Source organism: Typha angustifolia, chromosome 8, assembly GCF_048772165.1.
Source record: "Typha angustifolia cultivar Huaian chromosome 8, ASM4877216v1, whole genome shotgun sequence".
Taxonomy (NCBI): domain Eukaryota; kingdom Viridiplantae; phylum Streptophyta; class Magnoliopsida; order Poales; family Typhaceae; genus Typha; species Typha angustifolia.
In genome coordinates this window covers 4,877,597-4,890,529 of record NC_133246.1, presented here as the reverse complement: position 1 = coordinate 4,890,529, position 12,933 = coordinate 4,877,597, and the positions used below count along the sequence as shown (strand labels likewise).

Here is a 12,933-nt window from a genome sequence, read left to right as displayed (position 1 = left end):
CCATCTAAAATTAGCCCACCACCCTCACCGCCATCACTGCCTCCATCTACTCACCATCTCCCCCAAATCTCCATCGCCCTCACATCCTCACTGCTAGCCGCGGCGCCGCCTCCATCTAAGGACAAAAATCCACATCGCTCTCACCTGTTTTCACCGCCTCCCTCCTCCAGCCCTCCCTCATCAAACTCGGCTCTCCTCCACCGGCCCTCCCTCGTCGACCTCAGCTCTCCTCCATCGGCCTCCCTCCACGGGTCCTCCTCCTCCACCGCCACCGACCCTCCCTCCACGGGTCCTCCCTCCTCCACCACCGTCGACCCTCCCTCCACTCCATTGGTCAGGTATATTAATGCATTCATAGACATTTTTAACCTTTGGCAGGATTGGGAGTATATTGGCCATGATAAAAGGAAGAAGATGCCCAAAAATATTAGGGATATCAGGATGCTTGCAGTACTCTACAATCCTACCTAAATTCGCACCATAATGAAGTCAAATAGCACTCACCGGCAATGCAATGAAGGGCAATATCTTCTATTGTTAATATCATTGCTGGGAGAATCTAGAGTTACTGATAGATTAATATAAGCACAAATTATGCATATTTCTCTGCTATCTCAAATAGAAAACCTTAATTGGTCTTTTCTTGTATGGCAATCGGTTGACATATGTGGATGGTTTATTTTATACAACCTGCACTCAATACTTTATTAATTTGTTTAAAATTTGATACGTATTTGTTTAAGATCCGAAAATTTATCCGAACACTATTCGATCCGTATCCGAAACTATCCGATCCGTATTCGAAAACTATCCGATCCGTATCCGAAAATTATCCGTATCCGTTTTCTTAGGATATGGTTTTAATTTTTGCTATCCGTCAAATATCCGTATCCGGATAAAAAATATGGATCCGGATATGGATTGAGCACTATCCGAGCCGTATCCGATCCATTTTCACCCCTACTTCCAGCCCATTTCGGCTGAAACGGGTCCAAAATAACAAAAATGCCCTCTTTTGATTTATGGCATAGAGGACTAAGAGAGGAGTCTAGAAGATATAAAGTATGAGTGTAATAATATTTTTACTTGTGCTTTGCTCTCTAGTAATGTGCATATCAATTGCCAGAGTCTAAATTCTCGTTTTAGTACACTAATTTGATATTATATATATATATATATATATTTTAACACCTGGCCTAAATTCAAAGTACCCTGTTAACTTTCATTTGGGATGTTTTAACACTCTCTAGTTTTAATTTATGTGTCAAGTTTTTGATAATTTCTTTTATTTTCTCTTTTCTCTTTTATTATGATATTCATTATATTAAAATGAGTAGGATTCAGGAAAACTAATTTTGAACTAATTACTGTAAATTAAAATTAACATTTTAATCTTTTTTCTTAATTTAAAATTTAGATTAGATTAGAACTATAAAAGAGTTAATGTGTTACAATTAAGATTATTTCTTGGGCCTCCACGATTCGGTTTGGGCCCCCAATTTTGGTACTCCACACCTCCACCTCTACCACCACCGTCAACACTTTGCAGTACTGAAGGACTAGTCCTCGGATAACTCGCGTCCCCTTTTCCGGATAACCGCGTCTCTTCCCGGATACAAAAGCCGACTTATCCCAGTTAAGTCCAAAACAGAGCGGTGGCACCAAGCATGTGACATCCAACTCCCTCCCCTTCTCCACGTGTCACCTCACCTACCACGCGTCCTCATTTTCCCGCCCTTTATAACTCCCACCTCCCATCTCCCCTTCTACTATTCTCCTCGTAAACTTATTCCACCAAACGAAGAAGAAGAAGAAGAAGTACTTAGCCATGGCGGAGCAGCACCAGCAACACCAGCGCCAGCAGCAATCCCAGCCGCTGCAGCACATGGAAGGCGTGAAGGGCATGCTCCAACAGAAGGGCCCACGCGCCTCCACCGTAGCCGCCCTCGCCGCCCTCGTCCCCCTCGCCGGCGTCCTCCTCACCCTCTCCGGCGTCACCCTCGCCGGCACCGTCGTCGGCCTCGCCGTCGCCACGCCGCTCTTCATCCTCTTCAGCCCGGTCCTCGTCCCCGCCGCCTTCGTCGTCGGCCTCGCCGTCACCGGGTTCCTGGCGTCCGGCGCGTTCGGGCTCACCGCGCTCTCGGCGCTGTCATGGATTGTGAACTACTTCAGGGGGAGGAAAGGGGCGGCGGGAATGGTGATGGAGCCGGTGGATTACGCCAAGCGGCGCCTGGCGGAGGGGGCCGGGTACGTCGGGCAGCGGACGAGGGACGTCGGGCAGGGCATACAGAGCAAGGCGCACGAGGCCGCGAGGACGTGAGTGATCATAAATATATAATAAATATCTCTATATACATATCTCTCTCTCTCTCTATATATATATATATGTTTGAGAAATGAGAGGTATAGAGGTGTTGTTATTGTTGTTGTTGTTTTTGTGTTTAAGAGTTGATGAGCTTATATTAGGTGTAGTATATGTGGTGTCGTAGGTGGTAATAAAGGTAATGCCTGTCTATGCATGGTTGGTGTTTACTTATCTTTGTGATAATAAAAGGGAAGACTTCTTATTCCCTCTCTATTCTCTCATTCTCTCTCTCTCTCTCTATATATATATATACAACTACAAGCAGCTCAAGAGGCTTAAGTAAGCTTCAGTAACTCTTTTTTGTCAGCCAAAAGTGTTATGGAATGGTTCACAGCTAAGCTCCTGCATTTATTCAATAGAAATAAGCGACGAAATAGTAAGTAGAGACAACAACCCAAAATCTAGTTGGTTCTAAACTCTTTTCAATCTGAAGAGTAATGTCCAATGGTTCTTGCACCGACGCTCACTGGCTCACTGCGCCTGCCAACCTTTCAATCCCGTGACTATCGAGGATAAAAATAGTAGTTAGTAGATTTTTCAATCCCGTGAGTAGTGATCCAATTGTGTAATTTACATAGAAAGAGTTTTAAGAAGGGATGTGCGTTAGAACGTATTTATTATTATGTACTTTCTCTGATCACTGTATCCTATTTAGGAGTGAAAACGGATCGGATACGGACCCATATCTGGATTCGTATTTTTAGTTCGGATACGGATATTGGACGGATAGCAAAATTTAAAACTATATCGTAACTAAACGGATACGGATAAATAAAGAATCGGATCTTAAACGGATATTAATTAAAATTAAAATAATTATAATATTTTATTTAAATATAATTAACACAAAATTATTAAGAGTTTTATAACAAATAATTTTTTTGTATGTCAAATATATAAAATTAGAAAAATTAATCTCTATAAATAATATATAATGTATTATTAGTAATAATATTAATACTTACTATTTAAATAAGCAAACTAAATCATTTAAAAAAATATGCGGGTAAACGGATATCCAATATCCGTATCCGAATCCGAAAAATTTATCCGACCCATATCCGAATTTTTTTCAAAAATTCTATCCGTATCCGAATCCGAATCTGAGTCGGATAGAAATTTTTTATCCGAATTCGATCCAAGTCAGATCGGATAGCGGGTCGGGTCGAAGTTAATCCGACCCGTTTTCACCCCTAATCCTATTTCAAGCATGCGAATTTAGCCCAATGCAATTAAATGTGCCAAACTTTTAAGTGTCCCACTGGAACTTTCATCATTAATATTTGATTCCCTTGTGCTATTAACTTATATGCAATTACTGATATTACTGTGTATACAAAAAAAGACTCGAATACCTTAAAAGTTAATATACAATCAACAAAGTTTACTCTCTTGTGAGAATCCATAAGTATTATAATGTTTTTAAGGCCATTCTTATTTAAAATACAATTTATTTTATTTAAAATAACAGCTAAATATTATACTAATTTATTTTAGAACACAAATACTATATATTAAACTTTTATTTTATATCTCACTATAATTAAATTATTAATTTACGTTAAATTTTATCTTATATCTTACACTAACCCGATTACTGATTTACTTTAATATATATTATGTCAACCTAATTTATTTTAAATAATATATTTATAGTAATTTTATAAAAAAAATAAAAGTACATTTTTTCTAATTTATTTATTTTGTATCATATCAAAAGATAATTATAATATTATTATTTTAAAATACAAGTGAATATAAAAATAATTATTTTAGAAATAAAAAAGAGAAATATAACTTATTATTAAAGTAAACGCGACCAAGGGAATGCCATCTTTGAAATAGCACTTTGGTGATAATTGTAATAGTAATTATGATATTTCGAAAGTTTTAAGTGGCAATTATGTAAAAATCTCGACATTTTCTTTTTTCTAGACCTCCTCCCCTCTCTCTATGCACACACCGCCTAATTAAATCATCCTATCTCCTCTCCGTCTCCCAAACTGTGCCGCCGGCTCCGGCGCCGTGCCGGTTCCAAGTTCCCACCCGCTATCTCTCTCTCTCTCTGACGTCTCAGCCGGCCGCCACGCCCAAACCTCACAGCCCGCTAGAGGTATTCTTGATGTTATTGATATGCTTTGTAATTTTGCTGCGAGATATTTTGCAGCGATCTTGGAAAATTTTGTTTGAATTTGAAATCAGTGAGAAAACACATGCGGACATTTTTCTTTTCTTTCTTGATCACTTCTTTTTGCGTCCATATGATTGTGCAGCTCTTCACTCGGATCTCTTCTTATTTCTTTGAGCTGAAATTCTTAGTATTGGAGATGGCGGAGCAGTCATTTCTTGACCGGATGCTTTACCATCTTCGGGCAACTAGCAAGTGAGTGAATTCTCAAGACCTTTCCTTTGTGATTTTACTTGTTAGATGATAGGAGCTTCCTCTTTTTTCTTTTATTTTTTCTGCAACACTTGGAAATTTCTTGTCTTTTTCTTTCCTTTAGTTCTCTGTAATTCTTGTCACGGACAACCTTTCCTCTTTCTCCAGTTATTCTAATAGTGGATTGTTTTGGTAAAAATAGTTATTAATGACAAATATGCTGATTACTTTTTTTTTTTTTTTGATGAAAGGTATGCTGATTACTGAATAGGGAAGCGTAGTTATTTAATAATATGGTTTCTATAATATTTTGCAAACTAAGGGCTTGTAAAGGCTGGTGTATTTGATAATAGTGTTATATTTTCTAACCAGAGAAGGTCCTTTGAGAATCAGCTAAGTGAATTATCCCCTTCTTTTTTTGGAAAGTAATATATCAATATTTATATTTAGCAGCAAACTGACATTTGAAATTATTGATAGCTTATCATGGAAGTATAATTGTATTGATCTCTACGAGCCCTACTTTATTGTCGAATGCCTTCTTGAGTTATGCATGATATATTTTAGGGCAGGCTTCATTTGCATGTAACACTCGTGAGTCATAACTCGGAATTTGGAGCCTATCATGGATGTTTGACATTAGATCACAAGTTTTCTAGACTCTCTCTAAGAAATAGGGCTCATCCAAGGCAAATGGAGACTTTTTTTTGTTGCTTTTATGTGGGTTCGACCTGTCGAGAAGAATCAACAGTTGGTTGATCGCTAATTTTTGTGCCTTCTGTGAGTTTCACTTGTGAAATTTGTTCAGTTTGTTTTTCCCCCATTGTCTGCCCATAATTTGCTCTACATCCAATCATATCTTGTTATGTCAACTCTCATCTTGATCTCTTCTCTTCTGGAAGTTTGCAACTTACTCAGATTTTTAGCGGGAATTGAACTTATCTTACATATTCGACTAATCGACATGTCAGTTTTGCATTTTTAACCAATATTTGCTTACTGTCTGCTAAGTCACTCGCTCATTGTGAGATTAGATGTGGTAGAGCTGACATGTTTTTTAAGTAAGTTTCTTGCTTGATATGATGTTCTGTAATGAATCATTATGAACAAGCTTGTACATCGGTTATTGTAAAGTTGGTACCTAGTTTGGGTATTTTGTTGCTTACAGTTTAGAAATGTTGTCTATATACTTATCCTGGTGATTTAAAAGGTATATGTGTTGACTTTCTTCAATCTGCTGCACCTTGATGAATTTTAGGTACTACACAGGATATCCCAAGGATCTAGGACCGTCGCAGATTATTCCTTTTACATCAGAGCGTCAATTTGTTCAGCTATTGCATGAAGGTCGCCCTGTGGTTGTTGCATTTACTATCAAGTACCTCCATTTATCCTCATCTAGTTGTTTCTTTGATTACTTTTGGAAAGTCTGGAAAAAGAAGTACTCCTGTAGTTGTCTATCTATAATTAAGAGTTGCACAACATTCCTTTCAGTTTTTACTGTAGGAGTTGCTTATGATTTGAGCATAAGGATTCTTGGATTTGATTTCATTAATTATAGTGGAGAGCTGGGCTGTCTTCTATTGAATACGAACACTGATCTCTGATCAGATCCATGATATGGATGTGTTCCAGAATCCATTAGTTGTCTAATATACATGCAAATTCATCAGTTGACTGATGTATGTGTTTAATTCCTCATTGTAGGTGTCCTTATACTAAGCATCTCGAGAAAGTATTGGAGGAAGCTGCTGCCGAGTTTTATCCACACATAAAATTTGTTCGTGTATGAGTAGTATGACAAAGTTTGCCTCTAATTTACCTATTGTTCAATAACAAGCATGTTGTAAAGCATCAAATGTTTTCGACATATCTGTCATGTTGATAAATCTTCTGCTATTCCTAGCATATTTGTTCAGTTGTTATACTAATTTCTCTACATGTTTGGTTCGACTTCAATTATATCGGTTTATAATTGCCAATTGCTCTTTGGGTATGTTTTATTGTATTTTCACTTTTTTAGGGTTCTTGTACATCGCAACAGTGTTGTAGTTTCTGAAGTTGTAATGCCAAAATTTAGTTTTCTTGGAATTCTTAAAACTTTCCAATGTATCACTTGTCCAAGACACAACCGGCTAATATCAGTTAATCCTTGGTCTACACTGCAGTCCACTTAGATATGAATTGAACAAACTATTATTTAACCAGGTCAGATCTGATCAATCTGACCTGAAATTGTATAGATCCATCAAATTAATTTGTAGTATGTGCTTGAAATAGCTCAACTTTTAGCAAACTCTGGAGAAGGAACCAGGGAGTACTCATTTATTTTGGAATTTGGTGTATCAAACTAGCCTTTCTATAAGTTTTTTTCTTTTCCTTGAAATTTTTTTCTTTGTTGTCTGTTAAAAATCTACTCTGCCTTTAGTAAATTATAGAATATTACAAACTGCTTCTCATAGTAAAGTAGTAAACCATGTCAAATGAGTAAATGTAATTGTTTCAACCAAATTGGTTGAGAGATTCAAAACTAAGAATCTTTAGGCCTAATGAAATCATCAAAACAAAGTAAAACTGGTTCGCATTCATGACAAATTCTCTAACATTTTCTTTTCTGTTAGTACTGGTACGATCTTCGTTCATCTATTCTTTGCATATCATTTTATCATTAATCTTGAATTCCTAGCTGGTATTTTCTGTTTTTTTTTATATGATAATGTTTTCCAGGTTGAGTGCCCAAAATATCCGGGATTTTGCATGACAAGGCAAAGGAATGAATATCCATTCATTGAAATGTTTCACAGTCCTGAACAAGTATGGCTTCTTGTGCTTTGCATCACTTTGTTTTTCTTTGCTACTGATCCCAGATAGTTACTTTGCTGGAATAGGAGTGCCATTACTACCTATCTGTGATAATCCTCTCGAACCATTTATGATCACTATCAGCTTCTTGTTAAGTTGATCAAGATTAACATGTTAAATGAATAAATTAATTTAGACCAGGGAGTGGAATATGTTGAAACTTGGAATCAAAAGATTGTATTTCTTGACAACCCTCCTTACAGCATTGTCTTCGTTGTTAGATGTCTCTGCCAAATTCTAAGATTTGAAGAAGAATGATAGAACTCACTTAAGCAGTTAAGTATTTCCTTGAAGTTTTAAGCAGTCATCTAGATGGAGGTATCCAGAGAATTGAATTGATTTAGTTTTTATTAGTTTTGTCAATTTTATGTAATTTATGGCACTCAAGCTTGTATAGGTGGTTAGCTGTCCTGTCTATACAGCTTGCTGTGCTGGTCCACCAACTTGGTGTGAGCCAACTGGGTTGGCTTATGTGATTGCTACAACAGAGGAAGTACTATCCGTCAAACTGGCGATATAGGCCACTTATGCAAAACCATGTAGTGGAGAGAATGAGGTGGAATAGTAGACAATAAGAGAGAATATGAATGGGATTTCACATCTCCATCCTTAACAAAAGTTTCACACAAATTTCACAAAAGAGAGTAAATCAACAATTTCATTAACCTCAATACAATGAGAATAAGTAAAACACACCCTAGACAAATGAAAAATATAAAAACAACTATAAATGTCACATATAAATAAAATGGCATAAACTCTCAACAAAAATTAGATCACTACAGGGGGATTATCAAATGTTGATGTCTTCTACGCTGGTACACGTGCCATCATATTCTGTCAGTGATGTCCACATCACTTATACTGTGTGCTGGGTAAAGCAGCTGCAGTGATTGCCTATGAGACTTCATGACCACTATTTAGAATTTTGAGTGACTCGTGTGACCATCAAGAACATTTATCAGATGAAGGCTGCTGATTATTATCTGTTGCATTTGGTAATTATTATTGACTAGTCTCAGGTTGTGAAATCTCTATTACTTATGCAAGTAACTTGTGATCATCAGGAAATTGATCTCATGATGTTGAGTAAAAAGCCTTACAAGATCACACCTGTGCTAACTGATAGTTTACATTGTTAAAAGCACCTTGGAGTCTTGGATTTCCTAAATTCTTTTAAAATTTCTGGGACATAGAAGATTCAGTTTCTAACTTTTACTTGTTAGCTGATCTGAGCCATATGCAATGAACAAAAGATGCCTGTACCATTGTTCAATTCTATTTTCTTTCTCTTGTTATTTTTTTCAATCTTTTGCTTGAGTTTAGCTCAATCATTTTAATGGCTATATTACTTTGGTTTCTACTGTCAATATTACTTTTTGATCTGTCAACTCAACTAGAATTACAGAATATCACTAGGGTTCATGTGGCTCCTTTTGCCTAGATTTTTTGAGGTTCTTTATTTGTAAACGAGAGTCATGCTCATGCTCTCTGTCATCTGTGCTCTGCTATTACATTACTTTTATTCCGTTACATCTGTTTTGCTTGGGTTTACTTTCCTGCTCTTTTTTGTGCTTGCTCTTAGTTACTATTATACCTGGGGTGTACATTATTTGTGTTTTAGTGACCGTGCTGTCTTCTTTGTTTTTTTCCCGGTGAATATTCTAATGGTTAATTATTAACTAGTAATGTAGCTGTTTCCCTTATGATATATCCTAACTTTTAACTATGTTTAATTCAAATATTTTAAATAACATTTGTTTGGCTGGATAATTTTCTACAGTATACCAATCTGCTGTAATCCTTCTCCCCTCAATTATTTACTTTTGGGCAGGCGGCTAAGCAAGGAAAAATGGTGGACCCTAGCATAACAAAGTACTCAGTCAAAGTTTTGCCAGTAAGTTTGTTATTTTAGTTACTCCATTCATTATATATTTATCTTTTTTAAGATGCAAAGTTCTGGTTTAAATTGGCAAAATGTCTTCGTCAAAAAAAAAAAAAAATCAGTAAAATGCATTAGCTATCAATAATAGCAAACATATGGTGCATGTTAGGTCTAGTAGTCCTTTCTTTCAGTTTCATACTTAAAATAAGATAACATACAGATATTTGCAATTAGACGGCATAGTCGCCATCTATGTCTAAACGGCAGAACTCCTGGTACATACTGTTATCATGGTTGTCGAAATAAATAGATATGTCATCAATGCTAATATAGCTACAAGTGTGTTAGCAAAAATAGATACAGGACAGACAAGAAAATGTTCTAGAGAATTTCGAGATCACGATGATCTCCCTATTACCATTGAGGTATGGAGATGCTGTGGAGATATGAGATTAATTTGGTTGACCTCAGGGTGTAAATAGGGTCAAATCTGCTGGGCTCATGCAAATACATGCCTCTTCCCTTCTGGCAAGTTGTTTAGACTTTAGAATGCTTAACAACATATAGAATAAAAAGTACATGTAGATGCACACAATGAAACTAAGCTTGTTGGCCATACTATGAGATTTTGAGAGAAGATAATACAAGAAAGGTAAAGACACAAAGCAGCTGTGCTTGAAAATCAATTTGGTTATGCTATGCAGATTGACTGTGGAAGCTATCTACTTATTAAAGATGCTTGATGGAGAAGTATAGGGTAAAGAAAAGAGATTTTTAATGGAATTTATTAATATAGTGAAATGTTAGACAGGGTTAAGGAACAAATGTGGTGAATTTCAGAGAAGAGCGTGTATAAGGGTGTCAATATTACCAAGGATATATACGACGGTCTACGATGAGTGGATGTCTTGCAATGTCAGGATTTCTTCATTAAATATGTAATTTTTTGAGTTGGTAATAAAGCAGCCAGATAAAAACAATTCAATATTAGGGCCTATGATGTATGTTATTTGCTCATGACATGATTTAAGTTGATGAATCTAAGATAGGTAGAATACGAAATTAGAAGTATGAAGAAGAGATTTGGAACCTATAAATTACAAAATAAGGGTAAAACTGAGTATATTGAAGGAAAAAGTAATTTGAGTATGTATGTGACCTAAGTCTATAATATGGAAGAAGGGGAGACCTTGAACAAAAAAAATTAGTAGAATAGGTAAAATGAGAGAAATTCCTCCATCATATTGAATGATCTTCACATGATCCTTAAACTTGAAGGAATTTTTTAAAAGACTTCTTTAAATCCAAGCATGCTTTATGGATCAGAATGTTGGATGACTAGTAGTCAACATATAGAGAAGTTGATTATCACTGAAATAAGAACATTGAGATGGTTAAGTAGGATAACTCAATAAGGTAGAAAAGAATAGTTGTATCCAACACAAGCTACAGGTAGCACTCGGGTAGAAAAGATATACAACTCTTGCTTGAAGTGGTTTGTTTGTGCATGCCAAACTAAGATCATAGAGTGCACCGTATTGCAGGAGTGAGCTCATTCAGGTGGATGACACTTTGAGATAAGAGAAAAGACAAGAAAGTTGTCATGAGAACATAAAAAGCATATAATAGCACTTGATCTAATTGAGTACCATGCACAAATAGAAGTGACTGGAGGAAAGGTTCTGTGAAGCAGATCTTGAATAGTTGAGCATAAAGGGTTGGTTGTTGATCACAAGACTTACAGGACTAATTTCACTATTTCCGTTGCTAGCTCGAAGTCCAATATTGTGGTTAAAGAGGACATTCAACACTTGACTGCCTTGTCAAATACCTCCCTTCTCAGGTTGCTAGTATGCACTGATCTCCTATACTGAATATCTGGCGCTGTTAGTGTGAATATGATAATCTCCATGTATTGAGGGAAAGGTATGTTACACCTTTCAATTTCCCTTTTGATTATTTACGAGATGATTAATGGAAGATTAAAACTATTGAAACTTAGAATGACTTGTTTAGCACGGTGTGTTTCCACTGACAAAGTGATGGAATTGAATGAGTGGTTTTAGATCCACCATCCAGATAAAAACAATTCAATTATCTCAAAATTTCTGAATACATTTTGATGTGTTGTCTACTGTTTCTGTGGAATCACTGCTTATATCCAAGTAACAAATGATCACTGATCTGTCATAGAATGGGTGCCTCATTTAATATTTGTAATGTTCCTATTCTTTCTTTTCCTCTGCAGTTCAACTATGATCAGAGTGTGTATGGTTTCCGGGAGTTCTTCAAGAAGCATGGCATCAGCTATTCTGAAACCAACTGAACGCCAGTATCCAGCTTATAGCGTGCTCATTGTCCTGCAATTTTTATTGTCGAGAAGGATTAAAGATGTGTCAACCCTAAAGTCATCAGCCCGCTAAAAGACGAGAATATTTAAGCATTTTGTTATGCTTAAGAAGATGACACTTGCTTGTCGTCAAAAATAGAATTGTATCAAACTTTCTGTGAGGAAATGAGAAAGGATTTTCATCATTGAAAAGTCCTTAATGCGGAGGCAATCCCCATTTCCTCCAAACTTTTGCAACATGCAAAAGCAGGGATGTTTACTGCACCAAACTATACAATATTTAGCCAGCATTGTGGGGTTTGAGGACATTTCTAAAAGGCTCTGCTTATTCATGTTTAGATTTTCTCCCAGTATCATGACTTTGTAGGTTCCGCAGCTTGTTCAAAAACAAATGCAACATTTATCTTACTATTTCTGTGCCTCATTAATGAGCAATCTATGCATTCGAGCTGGATTGGGTCAAATTAATTTCAGGCCAGTAAGAATACCATCCGTTTAGTAATTATCAGATTATGTAAATAATTTAGATTGTAAAGAAGTTTATTCATATTGTAAACAGGTTATAAACTAGCTATTTAGGTGATAAATAAATTATTTGGGTCATAATTGGGTTGTCTAAGTTAAATGAATTAGCGGGTTATATATAGTTTACATAGGTAGAAGTAAAAAACACAAACACTTGTTTAATAAGTGGATTAGGCGGCGGATCAACCCGACTCAAATCTGATTATATTAAATCTAAATCCATTGAACACTTTTGGACCCCGGGACAAAGATTGTCGCTGTGAATTAGGGCATACATTTAAAAATAAGCCAGGCAGTGCTAAATAATTTCTAGTTTACTATTTAAACAACTGTTTATTTCAAAACTAGTTTAGTTACCTACTTCTCTTTTATCTTTTTCTTCCAACCAATATTTCATATTTACCAACAAAATCCAATTAAGCTCTTAAAAAGCCATCACTTATAATTAATTATCATTTCAATCTCTTCCTCTCCACCAGCAAACAGAGGTGCCAGTGCTGTCCCAAGACCAGATAAAGGTTGGGAGACAGACCGGTGAACAATCTTCTTCTGCACTCTCTTTTCAA

General features: G+C 36.2%; 2 protein-coding genes across 2 annotated transcripts; both read left to right on the top strand.

Annotated features, from left to right (window-relative positions):
* The first annotated feature begins 1,763 nt into the window (after positions 1-1,763).
* Positions 1,764-2,575, top strand: LOC140765617 (oleosin H2-like). Its single transcript, XM_073104787.1, has one exon. The coding sequence runs from the start codon at positions 1,829-1,831 to the stop codon at positions 2,318-2,320; it is 492 nt and encodes a 163-aa protein (XP_072960888.1). The 5' UTR covers positions 1,764-1,828; the 3' UTR covers positions 2,321-2,575.
* A 1,765-nt stretch (positions 2,576-4,340) lies between these two features.
* Positions 4,341-12,250, top strand: LOC140766096 (uncharacterized). The gene is made up of 7 exons (XM_073105516.1): positions 4,341-4,478; positions 4,639-4,748; positions 6,004-6,123; positions 6,453-6,531; positions 7,473-7,559; positions 9,442-9,504; positions 11,741-12,250. Exons 2-7 carry the CDS (start codon positions 4,693-4,695, stop codon positions 11,816-11,818), a joined length of 483 nt encoding a protein of 160 aa, XP_072961617.1. The 5' UTR covers positions 4,341-4,478; positions 4,639-4,692; the 3' UTR covers positions 11,819-12,250.
* Positions 12,251-12,933: the final 683 nt, after the last annotated feature.